Genomic DNA, 21702 nt, shown 5'->3' on the forward strand with positions numbered 1-21702 from the left:
GTTTCTGTTGTGCCGGGTAGGGTCGGCGGGGGGGGGGGGGGGTAGTCGCGGCGTGTTAGAATGGGAGGCAGGCAGGCTGGCATCGGTGGGGGGTTCAATGGAAGGCAGACAGGGAAGATGGCATCGGGGGGGGTTTCCATGGAAACATGCTGCTCAGGGGGATGGGAGACAGGCAGGCAGGCAGACTGGCATGGGGGGGTTTTGGTGGAAGGGGGATGGGAGGCAGGCAGGCTGGCATTGGAGGGGGTGGGGGGTTCAATGGAAGGCAGGCATGCAGGATGGCATGGGGGGGGTTTCCATGGAAATATGCTGCTCAGGGGGATGGAGGCAGGCAGGCTGGGAGGTAATGGAGGGGGGGAGGAAGGAGGCACTGGGGGCACTATGGACATAGGAAGGGGCACTGGGGGCACTATGGACATAGGAAAGGGCACTAAGGACATAGGAAGGAGGTACAGGGAAATTCACAGACAGAAAAAATTACAGATAGGCAGCATGCAAGGAGAGAGAGACAAAGAAAAAAATACCCAGACAGACAGACATCCTACTGCAGGACAGGGTAGGTAAAAGGAAGGGAGAATGGACAGGGGGAGCAGGCAAGGGGTGGTGGTGGACAGCCAAGGAAAAAGAAAGACAGAAAGTGCAAAGGAGAGACAGAGAGAGAGAGAAAGAATTAAAGACAGACACACACACATATATTCTAGCACCCATTAATGTAACGGGCTATAAGACTAGTTATACTATATTGTATATAGATCGATATGGACTCTCATAAAATTATTCAGGATGAAGCTTTCAGATACTGGTCCCTTAAAGAACAATCCCTTTGAATGTGACTATGTCCTTAATCCTGGAAAAAAATGTTTTGAACTACATGCAGAAGATTTTGAACACTACTGCTCTAATATATGCAGGTAGCATTCTAAATTCAATATAATCTACAACTCCCCATCTACTGTAGCATTCCAACAAAATTTTGAAAAATGCAATCTACTAAACATGTGGAGGGGCATAATTGAAAGGAACGTCTAAGTTCGTTTACATCTAAATTGCAAGTTGTCCAAAGTAAAAAACAGCTTAGGACACATTTTCGAAAAATACGTCCAATTTTTTTTCCGTTTTGAAAATCGTCTAAGTATACGTCTTGCAAATCTGATCGTCCAAGTTGCTAAATTGACCATCTTTATACCATATTTTCGTCTAACTTTTCGTCCAAGTCAAAAACACCTAGAACAAGCCCTTTTGGACGTGGGAGGGGTCTGCAAAGTAATGGACTGAACACCCAGACATGATACCTAAATAGTGGGGTACCTTACAGGGCACTGCTGTGAACTTCACAAAAAGGGTGCTATGTCTTCATCTCACTACAGCTGCCTTAAAGGTCATGGTGAGCCCCCCAAATCACCTCCAAAATCCCCTAAACCTACCTATCTACCACCACAATAGCCCTTATGGCTGCAGAAGCCACTTATGGGGGCAGTACAAAAGGGTTTTGGGGTTTTTTAGGGGAGTGCACATGTTTAACCAGCAATGCAGTGATTACAGGGGCTTATGGGCATGGGTCCTCCTCTCCATGGGTCCCTAACCCACCCCCAAGATGGCTTAAGACACCTCTGTTCAGCACGACTAGGCTTTCCTATGCCAGGCTGCCATGTGATGATAGAAACATAGAAAATGACGGCAGAAAAGGGCCTCGGCCCATCAAGTCTGCCCACTCTAATGACCCACCCCCCAACTTCACCCCCCAAGAGATCCCACATGCCTATCCCATCTTCTCTTAAAATCTGGTACGCTGCTGGCCTCGATCACCTGCAGTGGAAGTTCATTCCAATGATCAACCACTCTTTTGGTGAAGAAATACTTCCTGATGTCACCATGAAATTTCCCGCCCCTGATTTTAAGCAGATGCCCTCTTGTGGCCATGGGACCTTTAAGAAAAAGATATCATCTTCCATCTCCATACGGCCCGTGATATATTTAAACGTCTCAATTATGCCTCCTCTCTCTCTACGTTCCTTGAGTGAGTATAGCTGCAATTTATTCAGCCTTTCCTCATATGGGAGATCCTTGAGTCCCGAGACCATCCTGGTGGCCATTCGTTGAACCGACTTAACTCTCAGCACATCTTTTTGGTAATGTGGCCTCCAGAATTGTACACAATATTCCAGATGAGGTTTCACCATGGATCTGTACAATGGCATTATCACTTCGGGCTTCTGGCTGACGAAACTTCTGCGGATACAACCCATCATTTGTCTAGCCTTGGAAGAAGCCTTCTCCACTTGATTGGCAGTTTTCATATCTTCACTAATGATCACTCCTAAATCTCGTTCCGCTGTAGTTCTAGCTAAGGTCTCATCATTTAGGGTGTAAGTTCTGCACGGATTTCTACTGCCAAGGTGCATGACCTTACATTTTTTAGCATTGAAGCTTAGCTGCCAAGTCGAGGACCAATGTTCCAGTAAGAGTAAATCCCGCGTCATACTGTCGGGCAAAGTGCTTTTACTTACTATGTTACATAGTTTAGCGTCATCGGTGAATAATGTTATTTTTTCCTTGAAGCCCCTGAGTCAGGTCGCCTATGAATATGTTAAAGAGGATTGGGCCCAAGACCGAGCCCTGCGGCACTCCACTGGTCACCCTCAACGTTTCGGAGAGGGTACCATTAACCACCACCCTCTGAAGTCTACCGCTTAGCCAGTCATTGACCCATGCAGTTAATGTTTCTCCTAATCCCATCGAATTAATTTTGCTCAACAACCTGCGGTGTAGGACGTTAGCAAAAGCTTTACTGAAGTCCAAGTACACAACGTCCATGGATTCCCCCATAACCGGCTTTCTTGTTACCCAGTCAAAGAAGCTGATTAGATTGGATTGGCAGGACCTTCCCTTTGTGAATCCATGTTGATGGGGATCCCGTAAATTCTCCTCGTTCAGGAACGTATCCAATTTCTGCTTAATTAGTGTTTCCATGAGTTTCCTCACTATTGATGCGAGACTCACCGGTCTGAAATTTGCAGCCTCCATCCTGCAACCCTTTTTGTGGAGTGGAATGACGTTAGCTGTCTTCCAATCCAGTGGGACTCTTCCTGTACTCAGGGAAAGATTGAAGAGCACAGATAACAGTTCCGCCAGGACATCACACAATTCTCTAAGCACATCTGGGGTGTAGATTGTCCGGTCCCATGGCTTTGTTCACTTTTGAGTTTTGATAGCTCACAGTAGACGCTGCTGGGTGTAAATTCGAAATTCCGAAATGGGTCTTCCGAGCTTTGCCTTGACTGCAACTGTGGACCGGACCCCGGCACCTCGCAGGTAAAGACTGAGCAGAAGTATTTATTTAGTAGTTCGGCTTTGTAACCTATCCTTTGTAACCTATCCTTGAAAACTGGAGAGGTACCAGAGGACTGGAAATTGGCGAATGTCACACCTATCTTCAAAAAGGGATCGAGGGGTGACCCCGGGAACTACAGGCCGGTGAGCCTGACTTCAATTATAGGGAAGATGGTGGAAGCTATGATCAAGGACGGCATTTGCGAGCACATTGAGAGAAATGGCCTACTGAGAACAAGCCAGCACGGATTCTGTAAGGGAAGGTCATGCTTAACGAACCTTCTGTACTTTTTTGAGGGAATAAGCAGTCGGGTGGAAAATGGGGAACCCATCGACATCATTTACCTCGATTTTCAAAAGGCCTTCGACAAGGTGCCACATGAAAGGCTGCTTAGGAAGCTGTGGAACCACGGGGTGGGAGGGGATGTGCACCGATGGATAGAGCACTGGTTGTCGGGTAGACTGCAGAGGGTCGGAGTGAAGGGCCAATATTCTGACTGGCGGGGAGTCACGAGCGGTGTGCCGCAGGGATCGGTGCTGGGGCCGTTACTCTTCAACATATTTATCAATGACCTGGAAAAGGAGGCAAAGTGCGAGGTTATAAAATTTGCAGACGATACCAAACTGTGCGGCAGAGTTAGCTCCAGGGAGGAGTGTGAGGACCTGCAAAGGGACCTAGACAAGCTGGAAGACTGGGCGAACAAATGGCAAATGCGCTTTAACGTGGAAAAATGCAAGGTCATGCATATAGGGAAAAAGAACCCGTTGTTCAACTACAAATTGGGGGGGGCATTGTTGGGAGAAAGCAGTCTTGAGAGAGACTTGGGAGTGCTGGTGGATGCATCACTGAAGCCATCTGCACAGTGCGCAGCGGCCTCAAAAAAAGCCAACAGGATGCTGGGCATCATAAAAAGGGGCATAACAACCAGGACGAGGGAAGTCATCTTGCCACTGTATCGAGCGATGGTGCGTCCGCATCTGGAATATTGCGTTCAATATTGGTCGCCGTACCTCAAGAAGGACATGGCGGTACTCGAGAGAGTCCAAAGGAGAGCAACGAAACTGGTAAGAGGGCTGGAACACTGCCCATATGCCGAGAGGTTGGATAGGCTGGGGCTCTTCTCTCTGGAAAAAAGGAGGCTCAGGGGTGATATGATAGAGACCTTCAAGATCATGAGGGGCATAGAGAGGGTGGATAGGGACAGATTCTTCAGGCTGAAGGGGACAACAGGTACGAGGGGGCATTCAGAGAAACTGAAGGGAGATAGGTTCAAAACGAATGCAAGGAAGTTTTTTTTCACCCAAAGGGTCGTGGACACTTGGAATGCGCTACCGGAGGACGTGATTGGGCAGAGTACGGTACAAGGATTCAAACAGAGACTGGACGGATTCCTGAGGGATAAAGGGATCGTGGGATACTGAGAAAGCTAACCAGAAAATAAGTATAGAAACCCGACCAGGTCGTGCATGTACAAGACCGGAGGGCTAGGACTTTGATGGGAAGATAGGACTCAATAGGAAACCAAGGTGGCATGGGGGCCCCTTCTGGTGATTTGGACAGGTCGTGACCTGTTTGGGCCGCCGCGGGAGCGGACTGCTGGGCAGGATGGACCTATGGTCTGACCCGGCGGAGGCACTGCTTATGTTCTTATGTTCTTATGTTCTTTATCAGAATCCAATTCTACATAATTCCCGTCCGGTTTCCTAAGGCGTACTATCCCATCGGTGTTTCTTTTTCTTTCACTAATATACCTGAAGAAGGATTTATCCCCTTTCTTAATGTTCTTTGCTAGATTCTCTTCTATTCAAAGTTTGGCCTCTCTGACTGCTGTTTTGACAGCTTTAGACCTGGCCAGATAGTATTCTTTTGCCTCCCTTTTTCCTGATCGATTGCAGGAAATAAATGCTTTTTTCTTTTCTTTAACGAGGTCCGAGATCTCCGCAGTGAACCACTGGGGTTTATTGTTTCTCCGTCGTTTGCTTACTGTTTTTACATAGTGGTTTGTAGCTTCATGTAGGGTAGATTTCAGGGTTGACCACTGAGAAACGGATCCTGTTCGTTTCAACCACATAGCCTCTACATCATCGGTTTCAGCTTGGTTTTGCAGCGCCCGATGGACGAAATCTCCCATGCATTTGAAGTCAGCGCCCCAAAAGTTGCTGTGTTTGAAAAGGTACAAGGGGGGGATCCAAGATGGCTGCCGCTATCTGAATGCTGTCGGGTTGTCTGAGAGCGTTTTTTCTCATACCTTTACTATGCCGAAAAGAAGGGGCAAAAGCGTTGGTGGTGCCTCCCAGCGACTGGTGCCCACAGTTCCTACCATCGAAGACATTTTCAGACGCCTGCAAATAGAGCAAACTGTCTCGGGGAATCGCTCGTTGAGAGTGCCGGCAGAGAGGAGTGCCTCGGCAGAAACCCACGGGCTAGACATCACTCTGAGCCCCGACGTCAGGACGCCTCCCCTCCAGCCGCTGCCGCTGGGAGCCAGCTCACCGCGAGAGGAGAGTGTGTCCGAAGAGGCAGTATTCTCCCCTCGAGAGGCCAGTGAATCGGAGGGCTCGCTGCAGGAAATGGTTCAAAAGGACTTGCTTCTTTTGGAGAAATCAGCGATCGGACCATCTTTTGCTATGGAGGAACAAGGCACTGGGGAGGTAAACCAATCATCTGAGCCAGCTTATTCTACACTAATAGTTCTCTTTGCTCCAGTTAAACCCCCAGAAGTTACACTAGATTCACTTTGGGAATTAGTATTGGCATTGGGAAATTCCTTGAATCCTCAAATTAAAAATTTAGATAAAGAATTGAAAGACCAGAAAGAAGAAATAAAAACTTTGAAAGAGGATATTGTATTATTGAAATCAGACATGCAAGAAGAAAAGAAGGAAATAAAAATGATTGGAAGCCATCATGATATACTTGTAAAAGATAATCTGATTATAAGGAGAAAATTGGAAATACTTGAAAACAATAGCCGCATTAATAATTTACGCTTAATTAACTTTCCAAGGGTTCCATCAATTTCCCCAAGTGAAATGATAAAGCGTTACTTTCTGGAAATACTTAAAATTCCTGAGAATTCTTTACCACCTTTGTCAAGAGTGTATTATCTACCTACAAAGACTCAGGATTCTCAGAAGAAAGAAGGTGTTGGAAAAACTCAGGAAAGTTCCCTGGACGTTTCTGCTTTATTGGAACAATCAGATAGAGAAGTGGCTATTTCAGCCACTCTCTTATTGTCTGTGGCTTTGGCTCCAGACAAAGATTGGATTCTTAAACTTTTCTTTAAAAATAGATCCAGAGACTTCCTGGGTTTCCATATTCAAATTTTTCCTGATGTCTCTAGGGAGACTCAAAAGAGAAGAAGGGAATTTCTATTATTGAAACCAGGTGTGACTCAAATTGGAGGTTTATTTTTCCTTAGATATCCTTGCAAATGTGTAGTGAGGTATCATACTTTAAAATATGTGTTCTTTGAACCGGCTCATTTGACAGCCTTCCTCTCCAATAAGCGCCTTGAAATGGAATAATATCTAAGTCCAAGTAATAATTTAGCTTTATTTCAGCATCAGATAATGAGCTTTCTTGTTAATTATTAGATAGTTCAATCACTCCTATTTTTTAATCATGGATCCTAATTTGGAGGACTAGTGTGTGATTAAGTAGAGAAATAATTTCCTATTATAATTTGATTTATTTTCTGGATGGAAAGTAATTTTAATATTATGTTATCTTAATTACACTTTCTGTACAAGATGATATGCTTGTTAAATAATGTGAAAATTTATAAATAAATAAAAAAAAAAAAAAAAAAAGTTGCTGTGTTTGATCTAGTGAAACCTTTCCCAAGGTTGAACCATACCATGTTGTGGTCACTGGAGGCTAGCGTATCACCTACCGAAACCTCTGAGACGCTTTCTCCGTTGGTGAATACCAGGTCCAGTATCACCTGATCCCTAGTGGGCTCCAATACCATTTGTTTGAGTCGTGCTCCTTTTATGGAGTTCAATAGCCTTTTGCTGCCGCTGGTTGTAGCGGAAAGTGTGTTCCAATCTACATCAGGCATGTTGAAGTCCCCTAACAGTACTGTGTCCCCATGAATAGTGATATTCTCTATGTCTTCCTTGTCTTCCTGTTGTCTTGGAGGTCTGTATTAGAGAATGACACGGTGAAAAAATTGGTCCCCGTCACCGCCCCGTCCCCGTCTCACCATCCCCGTCACCGCCCCGTCCCCGTCTCACCATCCCCATCACCGCCCCGTCCCCGTCTCACCATCCTCTTCACCGCCCCGTCACATATAGGGCAATACCTCCACCTTTCTGCCCTACTCGATCTCTTCTATATAGTTTGTATCCCTGAAGTACTGTGTCCCATTTGTTTTCTTCATTCCACCATGTTTCTGTTATGCCAATGATTTCCAACTTATCATTTCTTGCTATTGTCTCTAGTTCCCCCATTTTGTTTCCTAGACTTCTAGCATTCGTATACATACATTTGAGTTCTCTTCGAGTTACTTTTATGGACTTTCTACTCTTTGCTGTCCTTACTGTTACTTTCACGGTATCCTTAACCGCTGCAGTGTTGTTTCCCTTGTTTGTTGTGCGGTCTTCCTCTCCTATGTCTGAGTTGTCCCTTTCTGCCTTGTCTTCCTTATTTGCTGTGAGATCGTCCTCTCCTGTGTATGAGTAGTAGCCCATTGTTCCGACGACAGGATGCCCCGATGTAGGAACAATGGGCTACTACTCATACACAGGAGAGGACGATCTCACAGCAAATAAGGAAGACAAGGCAGAAAGGGACAACTCAGACATAGGAGAGGAAGACCGCACAACAAACAAGGGAAACAACACTGCAGCGGTTAAGGATACCGTGAAAGTAACAGTAAGGACAGCAAAGAGTAGAAAGTCCATAAAAGTAACTCGAAGAGAACTCAAATGTATGTATACGAATGCTAGAAGTCTAGGAAACAAAATGGGGGAACTAGAGACAATAGCAAGAAATGATAAGTTGGAAATCATTGGCATAACAGAAACATGGTGGAATGAAGAAAACAAATGGGACACAGTACTTCAGGGATACAAACTATATAGAAGAGATCGAGTAGGGCAGAAAGGTGGAGGTATTGCCCTATATGTGCAGGAAGGAGTAGAATCTGTTGAAGTGGCTACGATGGAAACGAAAGAGAAGCTAGAGTCCCTCTGGGTCAAGATTCCTGGACAAAACAGTGCAGCCACGAAAATTGGCCTTTTTTATCGTCCCCCGGGACAGGCGGATGAAACTGACTTAGAAATGATAGAGGAAATCAAACGAGAATGCAAGACGGGCAATGTAATAATATTGGGAGACTTCAATTTCCCGAGGATAGACTGGAAACTAGGAACCTCGAACTGCGGCAAGGAGGCCAAGTTCCTGGAGGCGCTAGGGGATTGCTTCCTGGAACAAATGGTGAAAGAGCCGACAAGAGGCAACGTCACCCTGGACTTGGTGCTAAATGGCCTCACAGGACCGACAAAAGAAGTAGAAGTTACGGTACCGCTGGGGACGAGCGATCACAATGTGATCATCTTTAAGCTTGACATCGGGAATAGAAAAAGTGCCAAAACCTTAACCAAAACCTTTAACTTTAAAAAGGGCAAATACGATCGCATGAGAGCCATGGTGAAACAACGACTCAAGAAAAAGGTGGATAAAATTGAAACAGTAGACCAGGCATGGTCCCTACTGAAAAGTACTATCACAGAAGCACAAAACCTACACATTCCGAGGATCTCCAAGGAAGGGAGAACAAAAGGTAAGGGAGAACCGGCATGGCTTACCAGACAGGTGAAGGAAGCCATAAAAGAAAAGAAGGACTCTTTCAAAAAATGGAAACACATCAAAACGACCGAAGCATGGAAAAAACATAAAGACGAACAGAAGAAATGTCACAAGGCGGTGAGGGATGCCAAAAAGGACTATGAAGAAAAAATAGCGCAAGAGGCCAAGAACTTCAAGCCCTTCTTTAGATACGTGAAAGGGAAAAAACCCGCAAAAGAGGCGGTGGGACCCCTGGACGACCAGGGAAGAAAAGGGTACATTAAGGAAGATAAACAAATTGCGGACAAACTAAATTCCTTCTTTGCGTCTGTCTTTACGGAGGAGGATACTGCAAAAATACCAGAGGCAATGAAAGTGTTTAATGGAGTAATGGAAGACAGCCTCACCACAGTTGAAGTGGAGTTGGACCAGATATACTACCAGATCGACAAACTTAAAAGTGACAAATCCCCTGGACCGGATGGAATTCATCCGAGAGTATTAAAGGAATTGAAGGTTGAAATCGGAGAGCTATTGCAGAAACTTGCCAATCTGACAATCAGAACTGGACAGATACCAGAAGACTGGAAGATAGCGAATGTCACGCCAATTTTCAAAAAAGGATCGAGAGGGGAACCGGGCAACTACAGACCTGTGAGTCTTACGTCTGTCCCTGGAAAGATGGTTGAAGCACTGATCAAGGATAGCATAGTCCGGCACCTAGATACACACGACTTGATGAAACCCAGTCAACATGGGTTCAGGAAAGGGAAATCATGTTTAACGAATTTGCTTCAATTTTTTGAGACCGTGAACAAGCAAATTGATAGTGGAATGCCGGTGGACATAATTTATTTGGACTTCCAGAAAGCATTCGACAAAGTTCCGCATGAAAGACTTCTCAGGAAACTACAAAGCCATGGAATAGAGGGAGATATACAAAGGTGGATAGGCAAATGGCTGGAAAACAGGAAGCAGAGAGTGGGCATAAATGGGAAGTTCTCAGACTGGGAGAAAGTGACTAGTGGTGTGCCCCAGGGCTCGGTACTTGGGCCGATTCTATTTAATATATATATCAATGACCTGGAAGGCGGAATATCCAGTGAGATCATTAAGTTTGCAGACGACACAAAGCTATGCCGGGAAATCAGATCGCAGGAAGATAGCGAGGAACTCCAGAGCGACTTATATCAGCTAGAGAAATGGGCAGAGCAATGGCAGATGAAGTTCAACGTGGAGAAATGCAAAGTAATGCATTTAGGTAGTAAGAATAAGGAACACGAGTATAGAATGTCAGGAGCAACTCTGGGTAAGAGCGAACAAGAAAAGGACCTGGGTGTACTGATAGATAGGACCCTGAAGCCGTCGGCACAATGTGCGGCAGCGGCAAAGAAAGCAAACAGAATGTTGGGCATGATAAAGAAAGGAATCACGAGTAGATCGGAGAAAGTCATAATGCCGCTTTATAGAGCAATGGTCAGACCACACTTGGAATACTGTGTACAACATTGGTCTCCCAACCTAAAGAAGGATATAAAACTGCTGGAGAGGGTGCAGAGACGAGCAACGAAACTAATAAGAGGTATGGAGAAATTGGAATACGAGGAACGACTCAAGAAACTGGGATTGTTCTCCCTTGAGAAGAGGAGGCTGCGAGGGGACATGATAGAGACGTTCAAAATACTGAAAGACATCGATAAAATAGAGCAGAAAAACAAATTATTTACATTGTCCAATGTGACACGGACAAGAGGACATGGTTTGAAGCTAAGGGGTGACAGGTCCAGGACAAATGTCAGGAAGTTCTGCTATACGCAGCGAGTGGTGGACGCATGGAATGCTCTTCCACAGGAGGTTATTAAGGAATCCACTGTGCTAGGATTCAAAGGCAAATTAGATGCACATCTCCTTATGAGAGGCATAGAGGGATATGGGTGATTAGAACAATCAGGTGTATACCTGACTGGGCCTCCGCGTGTGCGGATCGCCGGACTCGATGGACCATGGGTCTGATCCGGAGATGGCAATTCTTATGTTCTTATGTTCTTATGTCACCGCCACTGCCACCGCCACTGCAATCCCATTCACTTTTCTTTATTTACGTATAAAGGAAACATTCTTTAAAACTTTAAAACTTAGTTAAATATTAGTTAATAACTATACAAAAACAAAACACGCAGAGAAAAAATTAATTAATATAAATTCTCAAAACTGACACATTTTGATCACTAAATTTAAAATAGTTATTTTTCATACAGTTTTTCAATCACTAATCTTCCACCACCCCTGGGGCTAGCAATGCAAAAACAAACACGACATGTACTTTAAATGCTTACAATGTTAGCCTATATGGTAATTAGACGCGGCCGCAGTACCTAATCGCGGCAAAGATCTCCCTGCCGTGATTAGCATAGTGACCGCGGCTACGGCTGCAAGTCTCCCCTCCCCCCAGCGATCACGGCAGGAGGGCACCCAACCCCTCCTGTAGACCCCCCCAACGGCCCTCCCGACAATCGCAGCAGAAGGGTACCCAACCCCTCCTGCCGGTCCTCCCAATGGCCTCCCCTAAGATCGCCGGCAGGAGGGTACCCAACCTCTCCTGCTGGACCCCCCCCTAACGAACCCTCCCACCCCGGAACCCCCTTAGTCTTACTTTCCAAGTTGGACCGGACGGCTCTTCACACGTATGGCCAGCAGGCTTGCCTCCGTCCAAATGAGGCGGGCCCGCCCCTACCCTGCCCAACCCACAGGATCCTAGGGCCTGATTGGTCTAGGCACCTAAAGCCACTCCCGCTATAGGAGGGGCCTTAGGTGCTTGGGCCAATCAGGCCCTAGGATCCTGTGGGTTAGGCAGGGGAGGGGAGGGGCGGGCCCGCCTCATTTGGACGGAGGCAGGCCTGCTGGCCAGACGAGCGAGGAGCTGTCCGGTCCAACTTGGAAAGTAAGACTAAGGGGGTTCCGGGGTGGGAGGGTTCGTTGGGGGGGGGTCCAGCAGGAGGGGTTGGGTACCCTCCTGCCGGCGATCTTAGGGGAGGCCATTTGGACGGAGGCAGGCCTGCTGGCCAGACGAGCGAGGAGCTGTCCGGTCCAACTTGGAAAGTAAGACTAAGGGGGTTGCGGGGTGGGAGGGTTCGTTGGGGGGGGGGGGGTCCAGCGGGGGGGGTTGGGTACCCTCCTGCCGGCGATCTTAGGGGAGGCCATTGGGAGGACCGGCAGGAGGGGTTGGGTACCCTTCTGCTGCGATTGGCAGGAAGGGTTGATCTGACAAATGAGGAGCACGGTGAAACACGGGTAAATAGCGGTTCCTAGAAGGGGGTACATTGGCCCGCGGGGACAAACCTGTTCACCGTTTCCGCGGTCGGTGAATGGCCTTGTCCCCGTCACCGCAGCGACTGCTAGTTTTCTTCCCCGTTTTCGGCGGTGACCCGCGGCTTAAATGCGGTGCCCGCGGGTAAACCGTCACCGTGTCATTCTCTTGTCTGTATACCACACCAAGATACAGGCATTTGTCGTTTCCCCTGGCCTGGTTCACCCAGAGGGATTTCCCGGTGTACTTGACATCTGTGATTCTGGTAGCTTTGATGTCTTCTTTAGTGTATAGTGCTACCCCTCCCCCTAACTTGCCCTCTCAGTCCCGACAAAGTAAGTTGTAACCTGGTTTAGCCATATCCCACCCATGAGAGTCTGTGAGCCAAGTCTCGGATATCGCCACCACATCTAGGTCGGCGTTCCTTATTTCCGTCTCCAATTCCAGAATTTTATTGCCTACGCTGTGTGCATTAACGTACATAGTCCTCCATACCTTATGTTTGCTAAGTCCCTGTGGAGAATTTCACGCCTGAGTTAGTGTGACTCCTGTAGTATTGTTTTCAATGCGTGTACTTACCTCGGACTCAGAAATTGAGTTTCGACTTACCTCTCCAGGATAGTTACTTACTGCGCTGGTATGTGAGTGGGTACCCTCCCCCAACTTACCTAGTTTAAAGCCCTACAAAGTAGGCGGGCTAGTCAATGTCCGAAGATGTTCTTACCTCTTCTGGTCAGGTGGAGTCCGTCTGGTCCCTGAAGTCTCTGCAGTGCCTCTCCATGGTTCAGGAATCCAAAGTTCATCTCTTTGCACCATCCGTGTAGCCACTCGTTAGTCCTCTGGATACGCTCTTCCCTGGCTCTCTCCTTGCCTCTTACTGGGAGGATCGAGGAGAAGACCACCTGCGCTCCCATCTGTAGTATACTGCTGGGGGATGGCCTCAGTCTGCACAAAAAACCTCCGTCCACCATCCTGGGTCACCCTCCGCCTGTACGTGGACCGTGGCCACCCCCTGGATCCCTTCGGTGACTGGAATGCCGGTCTTGATTGTAGTCTTGGTGCTTCTTGTTCTCCCTGCCATTTTCAAGTTGTTATATAGGTCTGACTGCTTGTTAGTTAGTTAGAAAAGTGTGCCTGCTTATTAGTTAGTTAGAAAAGTGTGCCAGTTTGAGAGTTTGAAAGATTAGGGTGTCTGTTAAGGTCTGCCTGCTATATAGGCACATTTTTCAAGTGGTGATTAATATTTTTATGGGGGGGGGGGTCGGTGATCACTGGGGTAGTGTATGGGAGGCTGTATTATGTGTTTGCAGTGCTTATCTGTTCACTTTAGGTGGGCTTTTGTGACTTAGACCATATTTTAAATGGTCTAAGTCACAACGTCCAAATTCCGTCGATCCTGTGCAGTATAACTTTTGGTTATACATGCAGTACAACTAAGTTTAAGCCTGCCCACGTCCCACCCTCGACACTCCTCCTGAAACGCCCTGTTTAACTATTGTCGTTCAGTGGCACTATGAAGGCCTAGGTAGTTTAGAAATACGTCCAAAACCCGTTTTTATTATCGGCACTTGGTCGTATTTTGACAATGTTCCTCAAAGTGCCGACTTAGGCCGGTTTTTGGACATTTTTCTTTTTCGATTATGAGCCCCATATTGTTCTATTAACATATAAATATGAGTTGAATATTAATGCAACAGATAATAGTCATAACTAAAAGAATGAAAGTATGGGACAGTTTAACTCGTTATCTGCCCAAAATGCAATATGCTCAGTCTTCTGACCCAGCATTAGAAACCTGAGACACTTACTTTTTAGCAAGTTTTATGAACATGTCAAATGTTTTGGCTCAACCAAGTGATTTCATTAAAGGACCCCTGAAGGCAACATTTCTGCATGCCAAAACATGGACTGTTTAGGGTCCTTTCTACCCAACTGGGACCTTATAATACTTCACTGCCTACCAACTGTGTCCTTTGGATTCATTTGGCTTTTATTCACCATATTGTCTGCCAACTGATAAAACATCAGACTTTAGACAAATTGCTATTATATTTGCCAAAGAGGAATTACTTGCATCAACTTGGGACTACTTGACAGAACTGCTTATTGTTATTATTTCATTGTCTCTTATATTATATTTTATGTCATAAATATACCTGTGCTTTTCCAGTCCATCAACTCCACTTTTGCCAGTTCGCTGGTTTACCATTTGTTTTGCTTTTTGTTTTTCCTTTATTAAGTGGAGTATTAGGTTTTTGTTTGTTGTGACAATTTGTCAGAACATACATATACATAAGCATGGATTAATGAGAGAAAGCCAACATGGATTTAGTCAAGGGAAATTGTGCCTCAATCTACTGCATTTATTTGAAGAGATGAATGAACATGTGGATAAAGGTGAGCTAGTTGATATTGTGTATTTGGATTTTCAAAAGGCATTTGACAAAGTACCTTATGAAAGTCTTCTGAAGAAATAAGTCATGGGCTAGGAAGTAATGTCCTATGGATTAAGAACTGGTTGAAAGACAGAAAACAGAGTAGTTTTAAATGGTCAAAATTCTGCTGGAACCACTACTTTTTAACATATTTAAACAATGATCTAGAGATGGGAATAACTAGTGAGATAATTAAATTTTCTGATGACACAAAGTAGTTAAATTGTGAGACTGGACTTCAAAATGGCAGATGATGTTTAATGTGAGCAAGTGCAAAGTGATGCATGTGGGAAAGAGGAACCTGAACTATAGCTACGTGATGCTGTGTTCTATGTTAGGCGTCACTGCCAAGGAAAAGGATCTAAGTGTCATTGTTGAAGAAAAATTGAAATTCTCAGCTCAATGTGCGGTAGCAGCTAAAAAAGCAAATAGAATGTTAGGATTATCAGGAAATGAATGAAAAACAAGATGAAAATGTTATAATGCCCTTGTACTGCTCTATGGTACAGCCTCACCTCAAATACTGTGTGCAATTCTGGTCGCTCTATCTCAAAAAAATATAGCAGAATTAGAAAAGGTATCTATAATATATTATATAATAAAAAATTTATTGAACTAAAAAACAAAACAAAACGAAGGTACAGAGAAGGGCAACAAAAAGGGATGGAACAACTTCCCTATGAGGAGAGGCTAAAGCAGCTAGGTCTCTTCAGCTTGGAGAAGAGACAGCTCAGGGGTGATATGATATAGAGGTCAATAAAATAATGAGTGGAAAGGGTAGATGTGAATCACTTGTTCACGCTTTCCAAAAATACTAGGGGGCATGCGATGAAGCTACTAAGTAGCAGATTTAAAATAAATGAAAGAAAACATTTTTTACACAATGTGCAAATAAACTCTGGAATTCATTGCCAGAGAATGTGGTGAAATCAGTTAGCTTAGCGGGGTTTAAAAAAGGTTTGGATAATTTCCTTAAGAGAAGTCCAGACTATTATTGAGATGGCTTGGGGAAATCCACTGCATATTCCTAGGATAAGCAGCATAAAATCTGTTTTACTACTTGGGATCTGGATTGGCCACTGTTGGAAATAGGATAATGGGATTGATGGACCTTCGGTCTGTTCCAGTAAAGCAATGCTTATGTTCTTATCTTCAGCAACATCCTCCTAATCAGCATTAAAGATAACACCTTCTTCTTAAGTTAAAGTGATGTGCGGGGAAGTGGCAAAATGGTAGCAGTGTGAGGAGTCGGGAGAGACATTGTAAGATCTCACCGTGTCTGCTTTTCTCATTAAATACAATTTACCTTGGTTTCTGATGCCACATACGAAGAGGAAAGGGGTGGTCAGGGCATCCACCCCTGTTCAGCAGACTATGGACCGTTTCTTCTTGGCCCTCTCAGCAACTGTGCAGTCCGGAGTGGAGAGCCCGGCGTTGGGCAGAGACGAGAGGGAGTCGTTCGCCCTTTCGGGCATGGAAATATCACTTTCTCCTCTGGGTTCCCTCAACCCTCTGTGTCTAGCGACTGCCGAGGCATTGAGGCAGGAGACACGCGATCCCGGAAGTGGAGATGCGGTTTCTCCCAGCGAGGGCACGATGTCTACGGCAGAACGGCTGATGTTTGCAAGCAAGAAAGAGGAATCCTCATCCTCTTCCACAGAGGCATCCTTGAACAACATTTGGCTTCTTCAGCGAATGGAGAGTAAAATGGAAAAATCAACAGAAGAAATAACCAAAATAACTGATAAACTTGACTCTTTAACAAAAACTGTTGAATTAATGAAATTAGATTTTATAGTCCAAGCCAAGCAAATGCAGAATGAAATACAGCATTTGCAACAGTTTAAGATATCTTCAATCAAAGATAATACCTCAATACATAGAAAATTGGAACAATTTGAAAATTTAAACAGACGCTTAAATCTTCGTATTCTAAATTTTCCACAAATTCTGGGTGTGTTACCCCTAGATTTACTGAAAAGATATTTGACTGAAAATTTTAAAATTTCTTCAAACTGTATTCCTCCAATAAATAAGATTTATTATTTACCAAACAAAAAGATTCCCGGAAGAGAAAAAGGTGAAAAAGGAAATGAAAGAGGAAAAAAGAATAATGGCTTAGACTTTGCTAATGTGACTGCTCTCCATGAACAAACAATAACAGCTGACATTGATAGAGCAATGCTCTTAGTATCATTTGTATTTGAGCAAGATGTTAACATGATTTTGAAATTGTACTTTAAAAATTCCCAAAAATTATTTGGGAACAGAAAATATGGATTTATCCTGATGTTGCTAAGACCACTCAAGAATGGAGGAAAGAATTTCTTTCTATGTGTCAAGAGACTATCAAATTAGGAGCTACGTTTCTTTTAGCATATCCCTGCAAATGTTTGGTTAGGTATTTAGGTGTCAAATATACTTTTTTCTCTCCAAATCACTTGAAGGAGTTCTTAGATGTTAAGAAGATCGTCAAGGAATGCTGATAGAGGGATATTGGAAGTAAAGCAGTTGTTTAGATACATTAAGCCTTTTTAATTTAACTAATTTCTTTTTTTTCTTCTCTCACTTTATGTAACTGCTTGACCATTCTCCCCAATATAGTGGTCTAAGAAAGGGACTAAGATTGATTGATATTGTAAGATTTAATTTTAATACCTTGATTTGTTTTTCCTCCCTGTGTTTAATGGAGCAAGATGTATTCTTGTAAACTATGATGTATAATTAGAAATAAATAAATTAAAAAAAAAGTTAAAGTGATGTGTGTAGTGTCAAACTCAAAGAATATGCAAGAATAGTTACTTTTAATATGCTCTGCATTTAAGAGAAAGGGAAAAGGATTGGGATTTATATACCACCTTTTTTGTAGTTACTATGCCTTATGTAGTGTAGACCAAACATAACTTTCCATTACAAATATAAATGCTAAAGAAAGTTTAGCATGCAATTAAAAATATTCTGCCTTTACGGGGTGGCAGCAAGGCCTTTATACCTCTCGCTGACAAACACCTGCTTCTAAGAATCTGAATTAAACTTATAAAATGAGAAAGAAAAGCAGCATGATGCCAAGTCAGTTATTTTCAATGCACAAATAAAAAGCTGGAAAAAAAGGTCATACCCCTCCCTCATTTATTCAGAAATAAAAGGGCTTTCTTTTAAAGAAAATGGCTTTGTTTATGTACTGAGAGATCTCAACTATTTACATTTTACAGCAATATTTTATTTTAGAAATCAAACAATTCAGATTCTGTGGTATTTTCTGCACAGCTAGAGTATTTGGTAAAATAAAAGCTATTACAATCTTTAATCATATAAAATGAACACTTTTTTAAATGGCTTCTACATCCCCTTCTTCAGCCACTTCAGCTGGTGATGTGTCAGCTGGTATCTGCTGCCCTCTAGAGAAGAGGGCACCAGCCTGCAGTTTGCATTTTAGAACAATACCATACCATTGGTACAGAAAGCACACTGTATTCTATCTAATCACTGGTCACCTCTTAGAGCATCATCATCTTTCTACAACAGAAATCCTGCTGGAGTCTGTGGCCATCTGCTAGAGAGCAGGCTCCGAGACACATACATGGTCTTAAGATTAACTAAATACAAGAGTCTGTCCTTGCAGTTCACAGCACCTGGCAGCTTTGAATTTCAGGTAGACCAAAGAAAGCAGAACAGCAAAGTTCATACAGAATAGCTTGCCATCATATCTTCTTGTAAGTCATTGAAATGTCAGCTTCCTCAGTGTAAAACTCTTTTTATTCAACAAGATCCATCACTTTAATTCTAACTACTGGTAAGACATGGTGGAACACATTGCAAACAAACTCCCTGAAAAAGGCACATGGCCTGCAGTACTCCTAGTTTTGTAGACTAGTTGGGAGGAAGGAAGGGAGGAATATTGCTCTTAAAAGCAGAAGACAGAGCAGACAAAGTGTTATTGCAATTCCACACCACTGCTCTAGGGAAGACCAAACGGCAGCTGCTTGGGGAAACGGTCCCTTGTACCATGCTTAGTTCTTCCAGGCTCTGACATTTACTGAAAATCAGAACCATACTTTGTATCCCATAGTATAGTTACAGTCACACCTCCTTCCCTACTCTAGGAAGAGTGAAGATTTTTATTTTTACATGAGACTTAAAACCCACCTTTCTACAAACTAAAAACAAAGGTTTTACAGAGTCAAATATTTTAAACACCTTACAAAATTCACTCTTGACTTAGGTAAAGCTTTGCCATAAACTAGGTGCAATCCCTGATATTTCAAGATCTGAGATTTCATGGATAAAAAGTCAACCTTCCTCCAACCCTGACACCAAGCCATCTAAACTTCTGAAAATAAAATGGTAGCTATATAATTCAGACCATGAGAAACATCTCATCAACACATATGTACTGTGTCCCTAGAAGACATGTTGATGCACTTGGAAGGTTTCTATAGTTTTCATCCGCTAGTTAACCATTCATTATGTAATTCTGGTGCTAAAGCTAACAGATCAGCACGTGTACTCCCACTAGAAGAAATTTCCTCAAGTGACAGATCTAGACAAATGAAAGTTTATTGCAAATTTTTTCAAATTAAAAAAAGGATATAATTTCATACATTTCTCTTTATAAGTTATATAATCATAATTGAAAAGGGAATCTTTCCAAATACAGTGGTGCCTCACACAACAAACTTAATTGGTTCCAGGAGCAAGTTTGTTATGTGAAACGTTCGTTATGTGAAACGCGTTTTCCCATAGGAATACATGTAAAAAAAAATAATTCGTTCTGCAGCATAAAATATGCTAAGATGACATAAAAAAGATAAATTTTTTGTTATTATTTTTATTTAGATACATCTAAAAACATACATCTCCCTGTCCTTTTACTTCCACTATCTTCCTATCCCATCTCTATTCCCTTTTGTCCCTCTCCCCATGATCAATCATCTCACCACCTCTCTCTGCCCTCACCCTCAGGGTTCAAGATTGCTTCCACTCTTTTTCCTGTTGTTCTCTCTGCCTGTCACCCTATGATTTAGCATCCCTTCTGCCCTTGTCCAATATTTCCCCTTCTCTCCCTCCCTCTCATCCCCTGCTCCAACATGTGCTTTCAGCGGCCTTCTCCCCCCTTAAGCGTCTTTTCTTCTCCACTCCACCTTTCCTCCCTCCCTGCCTCCACCTTTGTGGCGCTTTTGCACCCAACCGACAACAGAACAGGCCCGGTCGGACAAATCTCCCTGTCCTGTAGCCGCGAATCTAAATTACCTTCTTACAGCAGCTGGATTATTGAAGCTGCTGTAAGAGGTAATTTAGATTCGCGGCTACAGGGCAGGGAGGTTTGTCGGCCGGGTCTGTTGTCGGTCGATCGGGGGACCTGACCAGCTGTGCACATTCTTCGGGGCGGACCGCCCCCTCCCCCCTCTTTCGTTCGCCATTGCCTTCTTCCTACCTGCCCTGCCGCAGCCGCACACAGCCGAACGGAAGTCTTCCTGATGTCAGCGCTGACGTCGGAGGAAGGGAGGGCTTTGCTTAAGCCCTCCCTCCGACGTCAGCGCTGACATCGGGAAGATTTCCGTTCGGCTGTGTGCTGCGACAGGGCAGGTTAGGAGAAGGAGACTACCCTCGCGGCTCGACCAACCCCGCTGCGATCCAACCCCGCAGGAACCCCGGACTTCGTTGTGTGAAACGAAGTCCGTTGTACGAATCAAGACAAAGTTCGTTGTGCGCAGCGTTCGCTGTGCGAGGCGTTCGCTGTGCGAGGCACCACTGTACATGAAAACCAACAAGTCAGAGGATAAATTCCTAGATCTTGCTTGTTTGAGATAAGAGAATGGATAGCAGAAGATGGGATACCTGGATACAAAGTGAGAACTTTTTCCAGTTGTGAGCTTTCTGCAACTTATGGAAGATTATAAAGCACTTACAGTACATGAGCTTTCAAAAATGACAGACTTTACAATTCTTGAGTACATCTTGTGTTGGAAAGTTGACCCATCAACAGTTCCATTTTCTCCAGTACCAGGATGGCTAATAAAAAAAGAATAAGTTAGCACCAGATATTAGCCGGCTGAACGTGCAGGTTCCAAAAAGGGCATCTTTTGCAGTCTGACAAACCTCAGTCCAAATATCAAAACCCATCAAGATGAAGTACATCCTTGCTAAGTATTAGGACATGAATGTTCGGACAGCATCACTGATGGTTGTTCGGCAAACAGGGCAACGTTGCAAGTTGAGGGCACATTCTGTACACACTACTAGGTGCCCACAGGGGATAAAGACGATGGAGACATTGTTATCCATGCAGACCTTGCACATACGCTCCTCCTGCAAACGTTGGAGCTGCTCTTTTGTGCTCAGCTGGGGATCTGAAGAGGAAAGGCACAGTTTTCTGTAATCCAATCACATTCACCACCAGTGACTAACTTTAGTACAAAGAAAAACTTCATATTTCCCTCTAACCACAGCCTAATATTTTTATGCCTCCAATTTTCAAATCTAGTTTCTCTGTCCCTGTTCCTTCCCCAATCCCTAAAGAGACTTCCACAAAAAAGATCGTAGGAAGATTGCTCCTGCCCTGAAAGCCTGCTAGACCACCATGTAAGGTTCTGAGGGCTGTAAGAGGGCTTAAAAATACCCCCCCCCCAAAAAAAAATTAAAATCAGTTTAACCCCCCCCCCCCCCCCGCAAATAACCGAATCCGTGGAAGCTGAAACCGCAGATTCGGAGGGGGAAATGTAATTATTTCTATAGCACTACCAGAAGCACGCAATGTTGCACAAAGTCACAAAAAAGAAGAAAACAGTCCCTGCTTGAAAGAGCTTACAATCTAAACAACCAAAACAGACAAACAG

The 21702-nt window shown here is 44.2% G+C and overlaps 1 protein-coding gene across 7 annotated transcripts in view; it reads right to left on the reverse strand.

Annotated features, from left to right (window-relative positions):
• Positions 1 to 21702, reverse strand: part of BIRC7 (baculoviral IAP repeat containing 7) — a 65235-nt gene that overhangs the window by 10963 nt on the left and 32570 nt on the right. For 6 of the 7 annotated variants that reach the window (XM_033963601.1, XM_033963596.1, XM_033963598.1 and 3 more), the window contains one exon: positions 20519 to 21216. The exons of the other annotated variant lie outside the window; for it this stretch is intronic. In XM_033963601.1, coding sequence (XP_033819492.1) covers positions 21017 to 21216 — 200 coding nt within the window. In that variant the 3' untranslated portion in view covers positions 20519 to 21016. Of the gene's footprint in view, positions 1 to 20518; positions 21217 to 21702 lie in introns of those variants that run through there. 7 annotated transcript variants of the gene reach the window in all.

This window comes from Geotrypetes seraphini, chromosome 11, assembly GCF_902459505.1.
Source record: "Geotrypetes seraphini chromosome 11, aGeoSer1.1, whole genome shotgun sequence".
Lineage (NCBI taxonomy): Eukaryota > Metazoa > Chordata > Amphibia > Gymnophiona > Dermophiidae > Geotrypetes > Geotrypetes seraphini.